Raw genomic sequence first — 21,658 nt, 5'->3', positions numbered from 1 at the left:
TATGGTGATGATAAGAGAGAAGTCTGGAAGGAGGCTGAACTTGAAGAGAATGATAAAGTAATTAGATTGGCAATCTGCCATAATCCATCCATACCTGCTTATCTTGTGTGACTCATTCTGTCCCACCCAAAATGAAAAGGGGAGAGGTGGGACTCTTACTAACCAGTCAGTGCCCCTGAAAAAGGAGCCCACCTTCTGAGGGGAATCTACCACAGCCTGGAGGTAATCTGGGGACAGAGGTGGGTATGGTGAGGGGCATTTTCTCAATTCACTGGTGTCAGCTTTGCTGTGGGTATCCTCTCAGGGTTAAGCTATAACTGCCTAGCTAGGCTCAGAAAAGGGAAGCTTGGGAGCTTAAAGGGATGGGGTGAGGCAGTGGGGGAGTATTGAAGGATGAGGGTAGATATGCTTGTGTTGCAGAAAATTCCTACAGTTGTATATTGTAGAGGCCATGGGATATGAGCCATTTTCCTACCCTCTAATGGTTACTCATACCCCTTGGTTTCGTGTCATGATCTGACCAGGAGTCTAGGTCCACTTTTGGAGACCACTGCTTTAACCAGCCTCATTGTGAACATCTGTAAAATAGGGAGAACGATATCTTTATTACTTACCTCACAAAACCTTTCTGAAGATCAAAATGAGATAATGAATAAGATGCTATGTCTAGTACTATCGTGCTCTTAGAAATGATGAAGCGATGGTTTCAGGGAAAAAAAATGGCAGCCAACATGGCAAGATCCATATCAGGCCTACATTGGGCAGCCCACAGAAAATGCAGAGGATGTAAAAGAAAGTAAAGCTGTAACCAACGCTTTGTCCATTCTCCGTTTAACCAGCCTTCCACTAGTCACTATGGTGCCCATCATGTAATTTGGCTGGTGCACTCTCTTCTGTTTGTCATGTGACCCACGGCAACCAAGCATTGTCAATCTGTCTCTACTTCCCTTTATTTGGAAAGTGAACTGCTAAAAACCTATCTGAAGCCAGGGGAAGTTTAGCCAGTTTTAATTTTGGCCCCCACCTAAAGCCAAACGATGTAGGTCTGATCTATGTGAACTGATGTAAAGTGACATGAGAAGAACTGGGAGATCACTGTGCAAAATGACAGCACTGTTGTGATGATGACTTGGATACCCTGATCAATACAGTGATCCAAGACAATTCCAAATGACTCATGATGAAAAATTGCTGTCTGCCTCCAGAGAACTGATAAACTCTGAGTGCAAGTTGAAGTCTATTTTTCTCACTTTCCTTACTTTTCTTTTTACTTTTTTTTTCTGGTGGTATGGCTAATACGGAATTTTGTTTTGCATGATTTCACATGTATAATTAATTAATATCATTTTGCTTGCCTTCTCAGTGGGTGGGGGAGGGGCAGGGGGAGAGAATTTGAAACTCAAAATATAAAAAGAAAAAAATGTTAAAAATAAATAATTTTTTTAACAAAAATAATATTTGAGAAAGCTCATCCTAGAAGCAGAGTGGATTGGCTCAGGGAAGTTCTGAAGGCAGGGCAAACAGATAGGTGTTTGCCTTACTAATCTTGCTGTGAAGTAAATGAGTACCTGGGCTAAAGTTGGGGCACTGGAGACAGAGAGGAAGAATTGGATCTGGGAGATGATACACAGAAGGAACTGGTAGAACTTGGTAACTGACTGGATACAGAGGAATGAAGGAGGAGGAGTAGAAAATAGCTCTAAGGTTACAAATGTGTGTGGTATGATTCATAAAATTCTTAAAGTGGGAAGGAACTTTATAACTTTAACCCAGCCCTTTTTATAGCTAATAATAGCTGATGTTTATATAGCACTTTTAGGTTTACAAAGTACTTTCTTCACAAATCCATATGAAGAATTCTTATTTTATCATTCTTATTTTACGGACAATGACCATCAGTTATGGAGAAGTGTAGTAACTTTTCTAAGGTCAGATAGTTAGGTTTTGAATCTAGGGCTTAGAGGCAGGAAGACCTGAGTTCAAATCTAGCCTCAGACATTTACTAGCTGTGTGACCCTGGGTAAGTCACTTAATGGCTATCTGCCTCAGTTTCAACTATAAAATGGGGATAATAATTGGCACCTACCTCCCAGGGTTGTGAAAATCAAATGAGATGATATTTGTAAAGCGCTTAGCCCAGTGCTTGGCACACTATACGCACTTAATACTAGTGTTCCCTGCTCCCTTCCCACTCTAAAATTCAGGGCTTTCCCCACTACATCCCAGGTACTTTATACTCTATAGCTGTTTCTAGAAGAAACAGGGCTCCAGAGACGTGAAATGATTTGCCCACGTCCACAAAAAGATGTAGCGACAGAAAACATGTCTCCCAACATTTAGCCCAAGGGGAGCCAGGAAGGCTAAGCGAAACAAGTGCTGTGTGGAATCACAATACCCTGGGTTCAAGTCCTAGCTCTGACATTTATACCCATGTGACTTTGAGTAAGTGTCGCAGGCACTCAGCTCTCACTGTCAAACGATGGAGTTGTACTATATGACCTCTAAAGCTCGTTCTAGGTTTAAATCTATGACCCTATGATTTTACTATTATATACCGCCCTCCACTCCCCCAAACCAGAACCAATCTGAGTCACACCTAGAATCAAAGCTTACTCATCTCCTTATTTTCCACCAGCCAGAGGCACTGGAAAGGATTGTGTATGTGTGTGTGTGTGTGTGTGTGTGTGTGTGTGTGTGTGTGTGTGTGTGGTCCAATGCGTATAGCCAGCTTCCACTCCTAAAAACCCATCCTTGGTACTTTCATCTCCTTTGGTGGCCAGGCTCTAGCCCTTGGTGGTCATCTTCCTATCCCATGGTCCAGGACTTTAGATCATCATTATCCATATCTCTGCTGCCTATGAATATGTTCAAGTCTCCTCTATTTTTTTTAAATAACTCAAAACTTCCACTTGACTCTATCATCCTTTTGATCTACTGTCCTGTATCAATCTTCTGTTTCATAGCCAAACTCTTAGAAAAATCTATCTAGAAAGGGGAAAGGGACTCATATATACAAAAAAATAGAAGCTTTTTTGCGGCAGCAAAGAACTGGAAACCAAGGGGGTTCCCATCAATTGGGAAATGGCTGAACAAATTATAGTGTATGAATACAATGGGAAACTATCGTGTCATAAGAAATGAGGAAGGGGACAGTTTCAGAGATACCTTGGAAAATGTGGATGAACTGGTGGGAAGTGAAGTGAGCAGATCTAGAAGAACAATTTTATACAATAACCACACTTTATAGTGTCTTTAGAGACAAACAACTCTGAAAGACTTAAGAACTCTGATCAACACAGTGACCAACCAAAATTCCAGAAGACCCAGGATGAAATATATTGCCCATCTCCCAAAAAAGAGATGAACTCAAGAGTGAAGATTGAGACATTTTCCGAACATGATCAATGTTGGAATTTGTTTTGCTTGGCTGTGTATATTTGTCCCAAAGGCTTTGTTTTTCTTTTTCAATGAGTGGGAGGGAAATAAAATAGATTTTCATTCTTAAAAAAAAACTTAGTTACTTCTCATCTCTTCTTCCCCTTCTGTCACTCCTCAATCCTTTGCAAGCTGAAAACTGTGCTCTCCAAAGTTATTTTGGTGACCTTTTAATAACCAAACCTGATGATATCATCTTTGTCCCTATCCTTATTGATCTCTCTCTAATACTTGACATGGTTTATCCCTCCCTCTTCTATCTGGGCTTTCATGACAATGATTTCTCCCATTTCTCCTTCTACCTGTTCCTTGTCAGTCTACTTTGTGCAATCATCATTCACATCCTGTCCCTACGTATGACAAAACGTACCCCAAGACATTGTAGTGAGCTTTCTTCTCTTCTCCTGTCTTGTCTTCTCCTCTCTCCTCTTGTCTTCTCTTTTCTTTATGACATCTTTCTCTTGGTGACATCAACTTCTGTGGATTCCATTACCAACTGTATGCCAGTGACATCTACATGTCTATATCCAGCCTCTCTCCCAGGCTCCAGTCTCAAATTATCAGCTGCCAGGGTTTCCAGCTGCATGGCTGTAGGCATCTTAAATTCAACATGTCCAAAACAGAACTCATTGTCTTTTTTCTTGCCAAACCTTCCACTCTCCCTAACTTTCCTATTTCAGATGAGGATTCCATCCTCCTTCTTGTCAGCCGGATCTTGAAACCTCAAGCCATCCTCAACTCTTCCCTTTCCCCACACCCTCCCATATACAATTAGTTGCCAAGTTGTATGGATTCTGCCTCTACAACATCTTTCATATTCATGACCTTCTTTCTGCTCCTACAGTTGCTGTTTAGTTCAGGCTCTCACCCTCTCTCATCAAAATAGCCTTCTAATTGTTCTTCTTTTAACAAGTATCTCCATTCTCCAATTTTTCTCCCACATAGCTGAAAATTCATATTCCTGAGGCACAGGTCTGGCCAAGTCACTTCCCTACTTAAGAAGTCCCAGTTTGCTTCTTGGAAAAAATACAAGGTCCTCTATTTGGTATTTAAAGCCCTTCATAATCTGGCTCCAACTTACTTTGACAGGCTTATTGCATTTGACTCTTCACTCACTTCAGCATTACAATCCGATGGGCATACCTACTTGTTGCCCACATATAACATTTCATGCCCTGTCTCTGCGACTTTGTAAAGGGCTGTTCTCCATGTCTGAAATGTTCTCCCTCTTCACCCCTGCCTCTTAATAGCCTTTGCTTCCTTCAGGGCTCAAATCAATTGCCATCTTCTACATAAAGTTACTCTTGGTCCCACTGTTGCTAATGCTGCCCCCTCAAATGTTATCTATTTTGCATTTACTTACTTATGTTCACAATATTTCACCAAACTAAAATGTAAACTTCTTGAAGGCAGGGACTGCCTTATTTTTTTTAATGAAATGCTTAATTTCATCTCATTTGATCCTCACTATCACCCTGGGAGCTAGATCACCATTGTACAGTTGATGAAAACTGAGGTAAACAGAGATTAAATGACTTTCCTAGGGTCACCCAGCTAGTAAGCTCTCTGAAGTGGGATTTGCATTCAGGTCTTCCTGACTCCAGGCCCAGTGCTCTAACTACTGTGTTACCTGGCGGGTGATGGGATGAGGGGACCTTAGAAAACAGAGTTTCTATAGAAGCTATCCTACAAAACATCTATTGGGTAGGGCCTTCCTGGTGACTGGAGAGGAAAGGAAGAGAGGCCCACAGATCACAGAGCAGGCCAGATGCCGCCACTGCTAGTGCTTCTGTTGAAGGGGATGGGGAAAGAGAAGGAGAGGGGAAGGAAATCAGAGAAGATGACAGGAAGGACTGCTTAGTTTAACAGGGGCAGCTGGATCTCTTAGTAGTGAAATAGAAAAAAAAATACCTCTTTCAAGTACCTGCTTTAATTTTTCACAGTCCAACTATGACCTCTGGCTGGATTTTGTCAAATAGATTCCTAGGCACTATCTTCAGAATTCAACTGGTAAAATTCCGGTAGCCTGGTAAAGATGGGATATTCTCTATGGGTCTCCTGTTAACATGTTAGTAGGGATTATTGGGTCTATTTCTTCATTATTCTGTTTCTCCATTCTACAGATACGTAATTTTTTTCACGTAATTCACTTTAGACATGTATCCTTTTCCTGGAAATTATTTGGTATATATATTTTTATTTAATCTGCTATGCGCATTTCTACCCTTCACACAAGAACTATTTTGTTTTTATCTTTCTTCCCAACAAGCACAGTGCCTGGCACAGAGTAGGTGTTTAATGAATTCATGTTGAACTGAATTGAATTCCTCGTGTAATGCCCTCCTCCAAGCTACCATTGGCAGCACACACTGGCAAACGGTAGATTCAGTAACTCTTGTCTGTTTCACTGTGACCAAGTCAGCTTAGCAGCCCAGGTTGACCTGAAAACAATTTGTTCTTTGTTTCATCAGTCTCTGAGGTGAATGTGTAAGTTGAAGGTAAATTACATATGAGGCTGTAGTTTGGGCATTGCAGTAAATTATCAGCTGCCATCACTGTCTTTTGGAATTCTGGTTAGTCCTCCAACAATTTACTGTTCTTGGATTAGGAATTTCAACTCTAGTCTTAAAGTTGTTCTGGGAAATAGCTTTCTGGCTTTTAGTTGAAAACGTCATAGTTTATTTTTTGAAATAGAAAGTTTGCATTGGAATTCTGAAAATTTTAGAAGAAATTTTTTTTAGGTTCTCAACCCTTCATTTCATCAATGTAAGAACTCCCAATGGGGAAATTCCTTCCACCAACAATCTTTTGTGACTTACAGATCTAAATTTGCCCAGTTATTGAGAAGTTAAGTGATTTGTTTGTTGCACAACTGGTATATGTCAAAAGACTTGAACCCAAGTCTTCCAGACCCCAAGGCTAGCTCTCTACTACTTAAGCTTCAGAAATTTATTGTGGAACCTTACATGGTCTTATCTTAGGTCATATGAATAATTTAAACAGGTTCTAGAGTGGAAGCCTGGAATGGATCATTGTGTGAAACTTTTTCTACAGGGAAAAGCTAGTTACTGGGATGATCTTTCTAGGGAAAAGTAGGTTGAAGAGTGAATTCAGGTGTATGGAATAGAGTTGCTGGCCAGAGAATGGTGATTGGCTACTTTACATTTTGAGAATCTGAGAATTCCAATTTGAATATTCAGCAAAGGAACCAGGACTTAACTTGAAACAGGAGAGAATGTAACTTGAACAGGTAAGACATGACTGAACATGACTAAGCCTTGAAAGATGCTAGAATAGGTTACTAAGGAAGAAGCTATAGGTCAACTTTCCTCAGATAATCTCTTGGAGATTCAGGGTAGCCTGTAGGCAGTGAGGTCAAGTAGGTGATTTCTTGAAGACATTTGTCAGCTGGAAATTCCAGCTTTCTTGCAGAGAGGTAAAAATCCAGCTTTTTGTTCATCTATAGCCTCCTCCTATAGAGAAGCTGACAATCTCCAATTATTTTGTATACACATGTTCTCTCCCCCAAGAGAATATAAACTCCTTTAAGAATAAGGATTGTTTCATTCTTTGTACTTCTATTTCCAGTGCCTGACACATAGTGTTTTATAAATGCTTACAGACTGATTACAGGAGATCTCATTCTATAGGCTCACTCACCTCTAGGAGGGAGGGTCTTTGAAATTCTTCCCTAGAACTTCCTGCTGATGCTTCCTTTCTCCCTGGCCCTTTCTCTTATTCACTTAGTTCAGCTTCTCTTTATCCTACCTGGGTAAGTGGGTGTGATCAGAAATGACAATAATAATAACTAGCATTTATGGCATTTTATGGTTTACAAAGAATTTTACAAATATCTACACTGTCATGAATTCTCTCCTTCTATGTAGAAGAGAGGGTAAGACCGTAAATACTCAAGTATGATTTTGAATTCTGGACCTCCAAGCAAAAATGTCTCAAGAGGTCCCCTCCCGCTTCTGTACCTGTAAAACTATCATTCCACCTCACATCTCCCTTTGCGCAGACTTTCCCCATGTTGGGAATTCCCTTGCTTCTCTTCAAATCCCCCGCTTCCTTCAAGGTTGTAGCTCAGGTCTGCCTTCTCTATGAGATTCATCTTGGTTCTGCCAGCTACTGGTCCCCACCCTCCAGTTATAATGTGTTTCTTTGATACCTGTTTTGTATTTACTTTTCTGTATATAAATTATTGCCCCCCAATAGACTGTAAGTTCCTTGAGGGCAGGTACAGTTTCTTTTTAAAATTCTTCTTTATATCCCTAGGGCCTAACACATAAGGAGCATTTTAAATTAATGACTGTTGAGTGAATGAATCCACTTCCATTTGGCAATAACTCATATTTATTTTGCTTTTCACTGATGGAAAGGTGACAAAAAATGAGGTTGGGAAGAATCCCTGGATCTTTCCACCAACAGAAAAAAAGTGTCATTGGAAGTGATAGCTAGCTGGTGCAGTGGCTAGAGCTATGGGGTTGAAGACAAGAAGATCCGAGTTCAAATCCTACCTTTGACACTTGCTAGCTGTGTGACCCTGGGCAAGTTCTATAACCTGTCTGCCTCTGTTTCTCTATCTGTAAAATGGGGATTATAATAGACCCCCGCCTCCCAGGGTTGTTGTGAAGATAAAGTGAGATAATATTTGTAAAACTATGCCTATGTCGTTCAGTTGTTTCAGTCACATCAGACTCTTTATGACCCCATTTGGGGTTTTGGCAAAGATACTGAAGTAATTTGCCAGTTCTAAATGCTAGGTATTATTATTTTAAAGGCACTCAGGGATCCATTCTCTATGTATCTTAGAGAGGGGAAGATTCCAAAAGAATAGAAAAAATCTTAGTCATTTGGTCTACATTTATTAAGCTCCTATTGTTTACCAAGCATTGTGCTGAGTTCTGACCGTACAAAGAATGACAAAATCAGTCCCTGCTCTCAAGGAGTTAACAATACTTTTATCTTTCCCAAATCACCTTGTATTTAATTACTATCTATCTGTCTATCTATCTATCATTTATCTTTATACTTATTCATTTTATAGATATGTCATATATATACATATATATAATATATATGTATGTATTTCCCATTAGATTGCAAGCTCTTTAAGAGTGAATTTATATCCCTAGGGGCCTAGCACAGTGCCTGTGACACTGTAGGCCCTTAACGAATGCTTATCGATTGACCACAAAAGGCTACAAAGACAACATCAGTAACTGCTGACTGACTCGCGGTCTTCCTTCTTATCTCAGTAGAGCTTTCTACCTTTCTCCTGATGACTGAGAGGTCTGGAAAAGCCAGCTGTCAGCTTTGTTAGGTAAGCTCCTAGGACACACCTCAATGACTTGAACTAACTCAATAAGCTCTTAAATAAATAGAACCTTGGCACTTCGGCCACGATTGTGCTTGGCAGCAGGTGTAGATCACAGCCAGAGGGAGTTATATATCTGACGCTTTCAATAACAGTCTCCACCCTCTGTGCCTGTGACAACTTAAATTGTGAAGAAGAGGGATCATCCAAAGCCTAAGTTTAGGAACTTTGTTTTAAAATGAAAGCCTTTTTTTTTTTCTTTCAGGGATATGTGAAAGTGGGTTTGGATAGGCTTTGATAGGAAGGGAAGGTAATTGAGCAGTGGAGGTTTAAGGCTGATCCCCTCTTGGGATCCAGGAGCTTAACATTCAGGAACCCTGAGGTATTTCAGCTCTGAAAGAAACTTCTTGACCATCATCTATTAACATTCTTTCTACCAGTCTTGTTTTGCTGCTAAACATAATGGAAATTAGGTTCCTAAGTTACTTTCCAAGGAGTGTTGGGTGGTGCAGGTAGGGGTGTGCTGGAGCCATTTTGAACCGGCTCTCTATAACTTTTCAGTATATGCCTTTACACCTCAGAAATCTGCAAACACCTCAAATCAGGGCTCAATTTATTATTTTGTTGATTGTCTAGACTTAAGACAGTGATAGAGAAGATGCTAATAGTGTAGATTGAATTTAAAAGTGTCCAAAATTCCAAAGGATCCATGATGAAAAATGCTATTATCTACCTCCAGAGAGAAAACTGATGAACTCTAAATGCAGATTGAAGCATGCGTTTTAAACTTTATTTTTCTTGGGGTGTGTGTGTGAATGTATGTGTGTGTGTGTGTGTGTGTGTGTGTGTGTGTGTCTTTTTTTGCAACACGGCTAATATGGAAATGACTTCACATGTATAATCAGTATCATATTGTTTATATTCTCAAGGGGGTGGGGAAAGAGGGAGAGAATTTGGAAAGGAAATAGTTTCCTAAGTGGGCACTGGTGAAGTAACTGGCCCAGCAATGATGTGGTATTTGATGAAAAGGAGGATAATCCTGGAGACTTGGACTAAGGTTTTTTTGTGGGGGAGGGATATGGCTGGCTGGTGGGGGAAGCAGAAGATTTTAACTCATGCCCTTGTTTGTGTAGTATTGCTATCCTCCAAAACTGATTGATAATGTTGCATGTCTTACTGCAGTTTTAAGCCTGAATAGCATAAACTTACACTAACACTGATGCTGGAACATAGCCCATGTGCCTGTCAGCTCCATCAGGGCCAAGCCATACCTTTGGTTTCCTCTAACAACTCTTCTGTGAATCGGGCAACTTCTACCACGGCTGGCCAGGGGAAGCCTTTCTCTACGGCAAACACAATGCCGTCATAGAGGATGTCAAGTAAGATGTTTTTCCGGGACTCTTTCATTTCTTCAAAGCCTTTCCATTTTGTCAGTCTTCTCAGGAGCTCTCGACCTTCCTTCTTCTGGGGGAACAAAAAGCACAGGCAGGTTAGGGCCCTCTCCACATTGCAGCGCCATTGTGGTATGTTCTGTCCATGCTGGCCTTTCATGGGGGACCCTGTTGGTAATCAGGGCCAACCCTAGGTATAACTGTACCTTCATCCTCAGCCTCCATTCCTCTCAACTCCTTGGGCCCCTCTCCTAGAGTCATACATTTAGAAATGGAGGAGACCTTCAAGATCATTTAATCCAACTCCCCTTCTTTGGCAGATTGGGGAAACTGAGGTTCAGAGAAATTAAGTGCCCTGGTCACATAGACCTTATCAAGTGGCAGAGTTGAGATTTGAATCCAGGTTCTAGGATTCCAAATTAAGAATTCCTTCCATTGCTGCCTGCTGCCTGTCCTCTCTCTTGGCTCTCCTCCCTTACATAATGCTCAGTAACCTCACCACAACCACTATGGTGCCCTTAACCAGGTCATTCTCCTATTCTGAAATTGTGTCTCTTTTCTTCCCTATCAAAATTCTCTTTTCCTCAGTGGCCCATCAGCAGTTTCTATGCAAGAAAGTAACACAACAAGTTAATTCATACTGAGGTTTTAATAGCAAAAAATAGTATAGAAGCAGTTGAGGGGTGGGGTGGGGAGGATATGGTTTAATAAATGGAATATTTCTCCAATGGTGAAAATTCAGATGCTAGGACAATTAGGCAACCATTTGCTTCAAATGAGAAAATGTATATACAACATAAATGTTTGTTGTCATTATCATCATTATCATTCAAGTAAGAAAATGGTTTCCAAATTTTATGTAGCAATGTCCTCCTTTTTAAAAAAATTGTATACTCCCACACTTTTCAGAAAATAATTTATACAACTTATATTCTTAGCTGGTACTTTATTAAAATAAAATTACAATTTTGTCATAAAATATTATAATTTTTATAATACTCAAACCTCAAATATACGATAAAATCATGCAACATGCATAGATATTTATTTATAAAATATTTTATAATTTTCATGTAACTATTTCAATTTTTTAAAAGTTTTGGTGTTGGTTGGAAACTGACAGTATGGCGTACTGGCATGTAAATGAATGACATCAACACAAGTAACTAATATTAGGGTACTTTGAACATACACAAAAAGAATATTTAACTTTGAGTTTATATACTTTATTTTTTCAGTTTTATTTATTTTTAACATTCATTTTTTAAAAATTGAGTACTAAGTTCATTCCCTCCCTCCCACTACTTTGCTGTCCATTGAGAAGGCAAGAAATATGATATTAATTATATATGTGAAGTCATGCAAAACTTTTTCATATTAGTCATGTTGCCAAAAAATAAAAAAAAATAAAGCAAGAAGCATAAAGAAAGGGGGGAAAGTAGGCTTCAATCTGCTCTCAGAGTTCATCAGATCTCTCTCTGGAGGTAGGTATTATTTATCATCATGGGTCTGTTGGATTGTCTCGGATCATTGTATTTATCAGAGCAGCTAAGTCTTTTACAATTGATTATCTTAACAATATTGATGTTATTCATGTACAACGTTCTCCTGGTTCAGCTCACTCCACTTTGCATCAGTTCATATAAGTTTTCTCAAATTTTTCTGAAAGCACCCTGCTCATATCTCATAGCACTATTACAACCATATAACAAAACTTGTTCAGCCATTCCCCAATTGACAGGCATCCCCTCAATTTCCAGTTCCTTGCTACCTCAAAAAGAGCGGCTATAAACATTTTTGTACATATAGATTCTTTTCCTTTCTCTTTAATAACTTTAGGATATAGACCTAGCAGCTGGGTCAAAAGGTATGCACAGTTAAATAACCCTTTGGATATAGTTCTAAATTCTTCTCCGGAATGGTTGAACCAGTTCACAACCCCACCAATAATTTATTAGTATACCTACTTTTCCACATCCTCTCCAAGATTTATAATTTTCCTTTTCTATTATATTAGCCAATCTGAGAGGTGTGAAGTGGTATCTTAGAATTGGTTTGATTTGTATTTCTCTAATCAATAGTGACTATACCTTATATTTCTAATGAAAATGCCTGTTCATAACCTTTCACCATTTATCAGCTGGAGAGTGATTCTTATTTTTATAATTTTGATTCAGCTCCCTGTACCTTTGAAAAATGAGAACTTGATCAGAGAAACTTGCTATTGTCCCCCCCGCCCACCACAATTTCTTGCTTTCCTTCTAATTTTGACTGCATTGGTTTTGTTTTTGCAAAAACTTTTAAATTTTATGTAATCAAAATATCCATTTACTTCCTGTGATCCTCTCTGTCTTATTTGGTTATAAGTTCTTTCCCTGTCCTTAGATCTGACAAGTAAAATTTTCCATACTCCCTAATTTGCTTATGATATCACCCTTTATGTCTAAATCATGTACCCATTTTGACCTTATCTTGGTATGTGTGTGAGATATTGCTCTATGCCTAGTTTCTACCAATCTACTCTCCAGCTTTTCCATCACATAGTGAGTTCTTGCTCCCAAGCATGAATCTTTGAGTTTATTAAACACTAGATTACTATGGCCATTTACTACTGTGTATTGTGTACCTAATCTAATCCTTTGACCTACTGTTTTATTTCTTAGCCAGTATTAGATCATTTTTATGATTACCAACTTGTGCTAGAGTTTGAAATCTTGTACTGCTAGGCCACCTCCCTTCACAATTTTTTCATCGATTCCTTTCATATTCTTGAATTTTTGTTCTTCCAAATGAATTTTGGTGGCTTTTTTAGCTCTATAATATAATTCTTGGATAATTTGGTTGTTATGGCACTGAATAAGTAAATTAAGTACAATTGTCATTTTTTTATCATATTGGCTCAGCCTACCTATGAGCAATTACTTTCTCTAATTGTTTTGATCTGTCTTTATTTGTGTGAAAAGCATTTTGGAATTGTGTTCATGTAGTCCTTAATTTCGTCTTGGCAGGCAGACTCCCAAGTATTTTATATCGTCTACAGTTATTTTAAATGAAATTTCTCTTTCTATCTCTTCCTGCTGGGTTTTGTTGGTAATATATAGAAATATGAATGATTTATGTGGGTTTATTTGATTTTCTGGGCAGCTAAGTAGTACAGTAGATAGAGTACCAGCCCCGGAGGCAGGAGGACCTGAGTTCAAATCTGGCCTCAGATACTTACCAGCTGTGTGATCCTAGGCAAGTCACTTAACCCTAGTGGCCTCAGTTTATCATCTATAAAGTGATCTGGAAAAGGAAATGGCAAACCACTCCAGTGTCTTTGCCAAGAAAATCCCAAATGGACATGAATGAAATGATGACAACAACAACGTTATATTTCTTGCAATTTTGCTAAAGTTGTAAATTGTTTTCAGCTAGTTTTTCAGTTGATTCTCTTGTGTTCTCTAATCCATCATATCATCTGCAAAGACTGATAATTTTGTTTCCTTCTTGCCAATTTTTATTGCTTCAATTTCTTTTCTTGTCTTATTGATATAGCCAGCATTTCTAATGAAATACTGAATAATAGTAGCGATAATGGAAATTCTTCCTTCACCCTGATCTTATTGGGAAAGCTTCTCACTTATTCACATTACATATAATGCTTGCTCTTAGTTTTAAATAAATACTACTTATTTTAAGAAAAGCTCCATTGATTCCTATGTTTTCTGGTGTTTTTAGTAGGAATGGGTGTTGTATTTTTTAAAAAACTTTTCTGCATTTATTGATATAATCATATTATTTTGGTTGTTTTTGTTATTAATATGGTAAATTCTGCTTATAAATTTCCTATTGTTGAATGAATCAGCCCTTTATTCTTGGTATTGTTGCTGTTATTTGTCTTTCATTTTTGAAGAGGACCAATGACATCACAGGGTAATGTCTTGACACATGTGTGAATTGGATTTAAGTGAAGTAGAGTTGCACAAAGTCATCAGTCATTTGCTCTTTTCCAGAGTCCCTGAAGTCCAGTGGCAAGCCAAAAGTCAGGACAACTGGTAATGGTCTACGTGAGCTCTCACCTAGCTCTAAGTGCTCCACAACTCCTGCTTCAGCTTCCTTCATGGCTGTTGGAACAAATTGTTCCCATCCACCCATTCCACTGTGGACATCCCCCTAATTCACCAATGGGTTTGAGGCCTCTTGGTTCCCCTCAACCTGGTTTAGCCTGTCTGCCTCTATGGTTTTACTGTGGTGTGGCTGCTGCTCATGCTACAGCTTCTTGGAGCCACAGGTGAGTGGCGGGGGAACATCAAAGATGGATGAGCAATCTTGTTCGGTTGTTGTGAAAGTGCTTGGTACCACTGAGAAAAAGGTATATTTCTTTCTATTCCTATTCATATTGCTCCAGAAGTCTATCATATCTAACTTGCTAATATTCTACTCACTTCCTTGATTTCTTTCTGCTCTTCCAAACAGAGGTGACTACTTTGTCCATGGTACTGCAGAGCAGATGGATATGGAGGTGAGGAGTTGGGCCATATGACTCCAACTCTGATAGTCTATAGTTCTCTGTAGGTCTGACCTTGTTCAGAGGACTTACTTTGGTGAGCAAGTGGAGTTTTGAGGAGCAAGAGTCTACATAAAAGGGGAACAAAGGTGGTGCAAGAAACTGATGGAATAAAAATTCACAATGAGGAAACAAAACTATCACTCTTTGTGGACAATATGATGATATGCTTAGAGAATCCTACGGAATCAACTAAAAAATCAGTTGAAATAATTAATAACTTCAGCAGAGTTGCAAGATATAAAACAAACCCACATAAATCGTCAGCTTTCCTATATATTACCAACAAATTTCAGCAGGAAGAGATAGAAAGAGAAATTCCATTAAAAATAATTGTAGACAGTTTAGAATACTTGGAGTCTACTGCTAAGACAAACCCAGGAACTGTATGAACACAAACAAAACACTTATACACAAATAAAGTCAGATCTAAACAACTGGAAAAGATATTAATTGCTCATGGGCAGGCCAAGTCAATATAATAAAAATAATAGTCTTACCTAAATGAATTTATGTATTCAGTGCTATACCAAACTACCAAAAATTATTTTATAGAGCTAGAAAATAATAATAACAGAATATGTCTAGAAGATCAAAAGATCAAGAATATCAAGGGAATTAATGAAAACAAATGTGAAGGAAGGTGATCTAGTGGTACCAGATCTCAAACTGTATTATAAAGCAGTAAACATCAAAATTATCTGGTACTGGTTAAGAAATGGAGTGGTGGATCGGTGGAATAGATTAGCTAACCAAGACTCAATACTTGTAAATCACCATAGTAATGCAGTATTTGGTAAATCCAAAGATCCCAGCTTTTGAGACAAGAACTCATGATTTGACAAAAACTTCTGAGAAAACTGAAAAACAGTATGACAGAAACTAGGTATAGAGCAACATCTCACACTGTATACCAAGATAAGATCAAAACGGGTATGTGATTTAAACATAATGGGTAATATCATAAGCAAATTAGGAGAGCAAAGAATAGTTTACCTGTCAGATCTATGGAGAACGGAAGGATTTATGACTAAATGAGAGAGACAGAGCACTACTAGATGTAAAATGGACAATTTTGGTTATATTAAATTAAAAAGGGTTTGTGAAACCAAAATCAATGCAATCAAGATTAGAAGGAAAACTGAGAAATATTTTTTCACAGCAAGTGTCTCTGATAAAGACCTCATTTCTCAAGTATATGGAGAACTGAGGCAAACTTATAAGAATACATACAAGTCATTCCCCAATTGACAAATGGTCAAAGGATATGAATAGGCAATTTTCAGAAGATATCAAAGCTATCATATGAATCATATGAAAACTATTCTAAATCACTATTGATTAGAGGAATGCAAATTAAAACAACTCTGAGGTACCATCTCACACCTATTAGATTAACTAATATGACAGAAGAGGAAAATAATAAATGTTGGAGGGGAGGTGGAAAAATTGGGACACGAACTATTGGTGGAGTTGTGAACTGATCCAACCATTCTGGAGAGCAATTTGCAACTATGGCCAAAGGGCTACAAAACTGTGCATACCCTTTGATCCAGTGATACCACTGCTAGGTCTGTATCCCAAAGAGATTAAAAAAACAGAGAGGCAGGGGTAGAGGACCTATTTGTACAAACATATTTATAGTAGCTCTTTTTTGTGGTGGCAAAGAACTGGAAATTGAGGGGATGTCCATCATTTGAGGAATAGTTGAACAAATTGTGGTATATGTGGTATATGATTGCAATGGAATTGTTGTTCCATAAGAAATGATGAGAAGGCAGATTTCAGAAAAACTTGGAAAGATTGGCATAAACCGATGCTGAGTGAAGTGAGCAGAACCAGGAGAACATTGTACACAGTAACAGTGACGTTGTGTGATGACTGACTTTGATAGACTTAGCTCTTCTCAGCAATGCAATGATCTAAGACAATTTCAAAAGACTCATGATGGAAAATGCTATCCACATCTAGAGAAAGAACTATTGGAGTTTGAATGCAGATCGAATCATACTACTTTCTCTTTTTTTGTTTTTGTTTTTTCTTTCTTGTGGTTTTCCCTTTTGTTCTGACTCTTCTTTCACAATATGACTAATGTAGAAATATGTTTGATATGATTGTACATGTATAGTCTATATCAGATTGCATGCTGTCTTGGGGAGAGGAAAGGGGAGAGAGGGAGGAAAAATTTAGAACTCAAAATCTTATAAAAGTGAATGTTGAAAACTAAAAATAAATAAATTAAATAAATGAATAAAAAATAAAAAAAAAGAAATGATGAACAGCTGAATTTCAGATAAAACCTGGAAAGACTTATATCAACTGATGCAAAATGAATTGAGCAGAACCAGAAGAACATTGTACACAGTAACACAATACTGTACTATGATCAACTATGAATGACTTAGCTATTCTCAGCAATACAGTGATCTAAGACATTCTAAGGGGCTCATCCAAAAAATGCTATCCAACTCCAGAGAAAGAACCGATGGAGTCTGAATGCAGAACAAAGCATACTGTTTTTTGATTTCTATATTTTTTTCATGGTTTTTTTTTCCTTTGGGTCTGTGTCTTCTTTTACAACATGACTGACATGGTAATATGCTTTCCATGATTGAACATGTATAATCTATATCAAATTATTTTCTGTCTCAGGGAGAGGGGTAAGGTGAGTGAGGGAGGGAGAAAATTTGGAACTCAATTTTTTAGAAAATGAATGTTAGAAATTCTCTTACATGTAACTGGGGAAAAACAAAATATTATTTAAAGAAAATGCTTATGTTATCACAAAGAGTCAAGAGGTCCCTGGGTGGTAACATCCCTTTCTTCTCTCATCTCCATACTCAGAGACTTTTTTTTTTCAAAACTGATAATATTTATCTAATCTCTTATAGAAAAACCTACAACTCCCCTTTGCTGAGTAGATCTTCTGAACGACACAGAATATAGTGGAACATGTAGCAAGATTTGGGGGCACAAAGAGGGAATGGATTTGCATACACCTTCCTGATACAGGACACCCTGTTTTTTTTATAGGCATGTCACCCTGTTCTTCCCCAGGTCTAGTAACCTTTCTGGTTTAGGCTTTGCTCCTTAAGCAAGGTCTTTATCTAATTCTGTGTTCCAGTCCAGTGGTTATCAAACTGTAAACTGCAGGGTTCAAGATGACCTTTATGAGGGATACTCCCCAGAGAATGTGGGTTAGGTGGCACCTTTAATGTATGTCTGCTACTTCAAGAAAAAATGCCACAACCACCTCCAGAGTTTAAAAAGTAACTGACTTAGTACCTGGACAGTGTTTACAGAGTTAAAATAGGTATCAATATTTATAAGCAGGATCCTAGGAAGTCTGGATTATCCAAGGTTCCGCATTTAAAATGTCAGAATGGTATGGATTGTTTCTAAAGCTTCACACCCACACTTGAAAACCAATCAGATCTAGATATATAGATCTTTTTGTTTTTTGGTTGTTTTTAAAAAGTTACTTTATATCTTCACCTCAAGTTGGAAGATTTCCTTCACTCCTTGGGCTGTAAAATCCTCCATGGTCCCAGCATCTGGTTGCTAAGAAACCCTACCAGGAATAATGTAAAGTTCTTAGAATCCTTCCAGAGCACAGGCCAGTTTATTGGGTCACTTAACATGGCTGTATGATGGTGACTATGCCAGAGTGTGGGACCTTTGCTCTAGGCTTCTCTCCTTATACTTCAGAGAGTATGAAGGTTTGGGGATGGGGGAAAGAGAGGCTTAGGACTTATACAGGTCTCTTTCTACTCATTAACACCTCTTAGTCCTCATCCTTCATCCCTGTATGCCTTTCCTTAATCCTCATCTTTCTTAACCTCTTTGAAATATTTGACGTAGTTGATGACTCTCTCCCACTGGATAGTCTCTCCTTTCTGAGTTTTCAGGTTACTATTCTCTCTTTGTTCTTCTCTTACCTGTCTGATTTTACCTTCTTAATAGACTTGGATTTTTATGCACGTTACTCCCACTAAATGTGAACGTCCCTTAAGGCCCTTTCCTGGATTTTTTTCTCTCTATATGATCTCACTTGGTGATTTCATTGGCTCCCACTGGTTCAGTGATCTCTATGAAGATAACTTTCAGATCTATATGGCTAGTCTTTGTCTCTTGGGCTCCAGACCCAAATCACTAAGTGCCCACTGGACATTTTGAATGGGCTGTTCTGTATATATCTCAAATTCAATATGTTCAAAATAGAACTCACAGTCTTTTCTCCCAAACTTTCCTCTTTTCCATGGTCAGTACTATTTTTCTAGTTATCTAGATTCAGTGTAATTATTGACTACTCTGTCTCACTTATCCCACACATCTGGTTCATTAGGAAGTAATATTGCCTCTATATTCAAAATATCTTTCCTATATATTCCCAACCGTCCACTCACACAGCCACACAATTCAGGCCCTTGTTGCCTTTCATCTGGACTATTTCAATAGCCTTCTAATTGGTCTCCCTGCCTCCAGTCTCTCCTCATTCCATTCCATTCTCCATTCAGTTATCAAGGTGATTTTTCTAACAAGTAAATCTGATTATGTCATCCTCCATCCAGCAAATTCCAGTGTTTCCCTATTACTTCCAGGACGAAATACAAAATCTTCTCTTTGGCATTTAAAGCTCTTCATAATGGGCCTCCTCCTAACTTTTTAGTTCCTAACTTCTTATACCCCTCTACGTATTCTACAATTCAACTACATCAGCCTACTTGTGTTTCTCAAACATGGCGGTGTCATTAACAGACATAGAGAAGTTTCATGGAGGTATAGGTTCAGGGGAAAGATCATGAGTTCTGTTTTGGACATGGTGAGTTTAAGATGCCTACAGGACATCCAGGTGAAGAGAGGTTCAGTAGGTAGTCAGTAATTCAGTACTAAAGTTCAGGAGAGAGATTGCTACTGGATCTGTAGATTTTGCAGGCATATATATATGTGTATATATACACACATATATGTTATATGTACATGTGTGTACATATACATATACGAATATATTATATGTGCATTTATGTATATGTGTTATATATACATATATACATATATGTATGTGCTATATATACATATGTGTGTATACGTGTGTGTGTGTGTGTGTGTGTGTGTGTGTGTATAAATGATGATTGGATACATGGAAGCTGATGAAAACACTGAGAGAAGATGTAGAGAAGGAAGAGAGAAGGGCCAAGGACAGAGTCTTAGTGGCCTCACAAGCTTGACAGGTGGGAGGATAATGATAATCTATCAAAGTGCTTTGCATATATTATCTCGCTGGATCTTCGTAATTACCTTGGGAGGAGACACTATTATCATATGTTACATACAAAGTAAGTACAAATATAAGGTGGTTGGGTCCTTGGGAACTGGAACGAACTCACCTGTGGCACCTGCCCTGCAACTTTATCCGGAGATGGAGGAGGAGGAGGTGAACTGCAAAGTTGCCCCACACGTGGAATAGTCATTTGACTCCCAAGCTCTGAGTCTTAGAAGCAAAGGCCTCCCCCCAGCCTCATCCAGGAATGTTGGTGTCCTGAGGCCCAGGGTCTCTAATGGCATTGAGTTCCCTTCAGAGCAGGACCCTGATACCATGAGGCCAAGTGATTCCTCTTCAGAGCATGCCCTCTGCTGCACTATAAAATTTCCACCACCCCTATAATCCACTCCCAAGTCTTGCTAAACTTCATGACTTTTCCAGAGAAATGGAACAGAAACGGTGATTGGGAATCTCCAGTGGTATAATGGGAGTCATGAGACCTGGCTTCTGGTTTTATCTCTGCTATCAGCCATCTATGTGACCTTGGATTTGATTTTTCAAACACCTTTATTGTGTAATGAATTTGACTTAAAATTGATGCACTAGACACAACAAATATTTGTTGCTGTTGCTTGGCACCTGAGAATTTAGAAAGGGCTTTATGGGGCATGATTTGGATGACTTACTACTTCTTTTAAGACTTCCTGGAAAGTTTGAATTGAGAAATGCAAAGGTACAGAAGTCAGAAATTCAAATTTCCTTTCTTGTGTAAAGTTATCTGGTTTGGTTATTTTAAAATGGAGTCCTAAATTGTTCAGGGCCAATCTGTCAATTCCTTCATCAACAAACACTGAGGGAGCCCCACTTCCCTACTCAAAAACCTTTAATGCCTCCCTATTGTTAATTACATAAAATTCAAATTCTTTAGCCTGGCGTTCAAGGCCCACCACAATCAGCTCGAATGTAGCCTGACAGTCTTATTTCTTCTCACTTCTCTTTACAAAAAGAAATCTGTGCCAAAGTGGATTTTTAAGCTATTTTCCCAAACCCAACAAATTATCTCTTGCCTATGTGTATTCAGACAGGCCTGGGTTCTTGGATAAATGTGTGGAATGTACTCCTACCAATGAAGATCATTCTTTTCCTTAAAGGCTAACTTAGGGTTTTACTTCCTCCACAAAACTTCCCTGACCCCCTAAGCTGCAAGTATTCTCACTCAAATTTTCCAGACTTTTATCTGGATCTCTCCTTTTCTCCTTCCCCCAAGTCCACTTCTTATTAAATTTTCCTGTATACATGTTGTTCTTTCTCCAGTAGAATGCAAGTTCCTCCTTTTCTCTTTCCCCCAAGTCCTCTTCTTATTAAATTTTCCTGTATACATGTTGTTCTCTCTCTAGTAGAATGCAAGTTCCTCGAGGACAGGGCACAGCCTTTCTTCATATTTATATGTCCAGTGCCTGGTACATAGTAGGTGCTTAATAAGTGTTTGTTGAAATAAACTCTAGTAGTCCTTATTGTACTAGGCTGCTGGGAATATAGAGGGGGCCCTTTCCCTACAGGGATTTACATGCATATACAGGATTTTCCAAGGCAAAGGGAAAAACACCAAAAAAAAAAAAGGACATTTCCATATACGTAGTAGGACAGAAAAAGAAGATTGTACATCATGTACACGAAGCTGCAGGATTCTGTTATGTACA

General features: G+C 38.5%; 1 protein-coding gene across 1 annotated transcript in view; it reads right to left on the bottom strand.

The window, feature by feature from the left end:
• C3H8orf74 (chromosome 3 C8orf74 homolog) overlaps positions 1-18,238 on the bottom strand; it is a 43,764-nt gene extending 25,526 nt beyond the window's left edge. Inside the window, exons 1-2 of the mRNA XM_036748354.1 lie at positions 18,191-18,238; positions 10,027-10,219 (exon numbers count right to left, since the gene is read on the bottom strand). Of these exons, the coding sequence (XP_036604249.1) occupies positions 10,027-10,219; positions 18,191-18,238 (241 nt within the window). The remainder of the gene's footprint in view (positions 1-10,026; positions 10,220-18,190) is intronic.
• Between the last annotated feature and the right edge of the window lie 3,420 nt (positions 18,239-21,658).

This window comes from Trichosurus vulpecula, chromosome 3, assembly GCF_011100635.1.
Source record: "Trichosurus vulpecula isolate mTriVul1 chromosome 3, mTriVul1.pri, whole genome shotgun sequence".
Taxonomy (NCBI): Eukaryota; Metazoa; Chordata; class Mammalia; order Diprotodontia; family Phalangeridae; genus Trichosurus; species Trichosurus vulpecula.
This window is presented reverse-complemented; position numbering and strand designations above follow the sequence as displayed.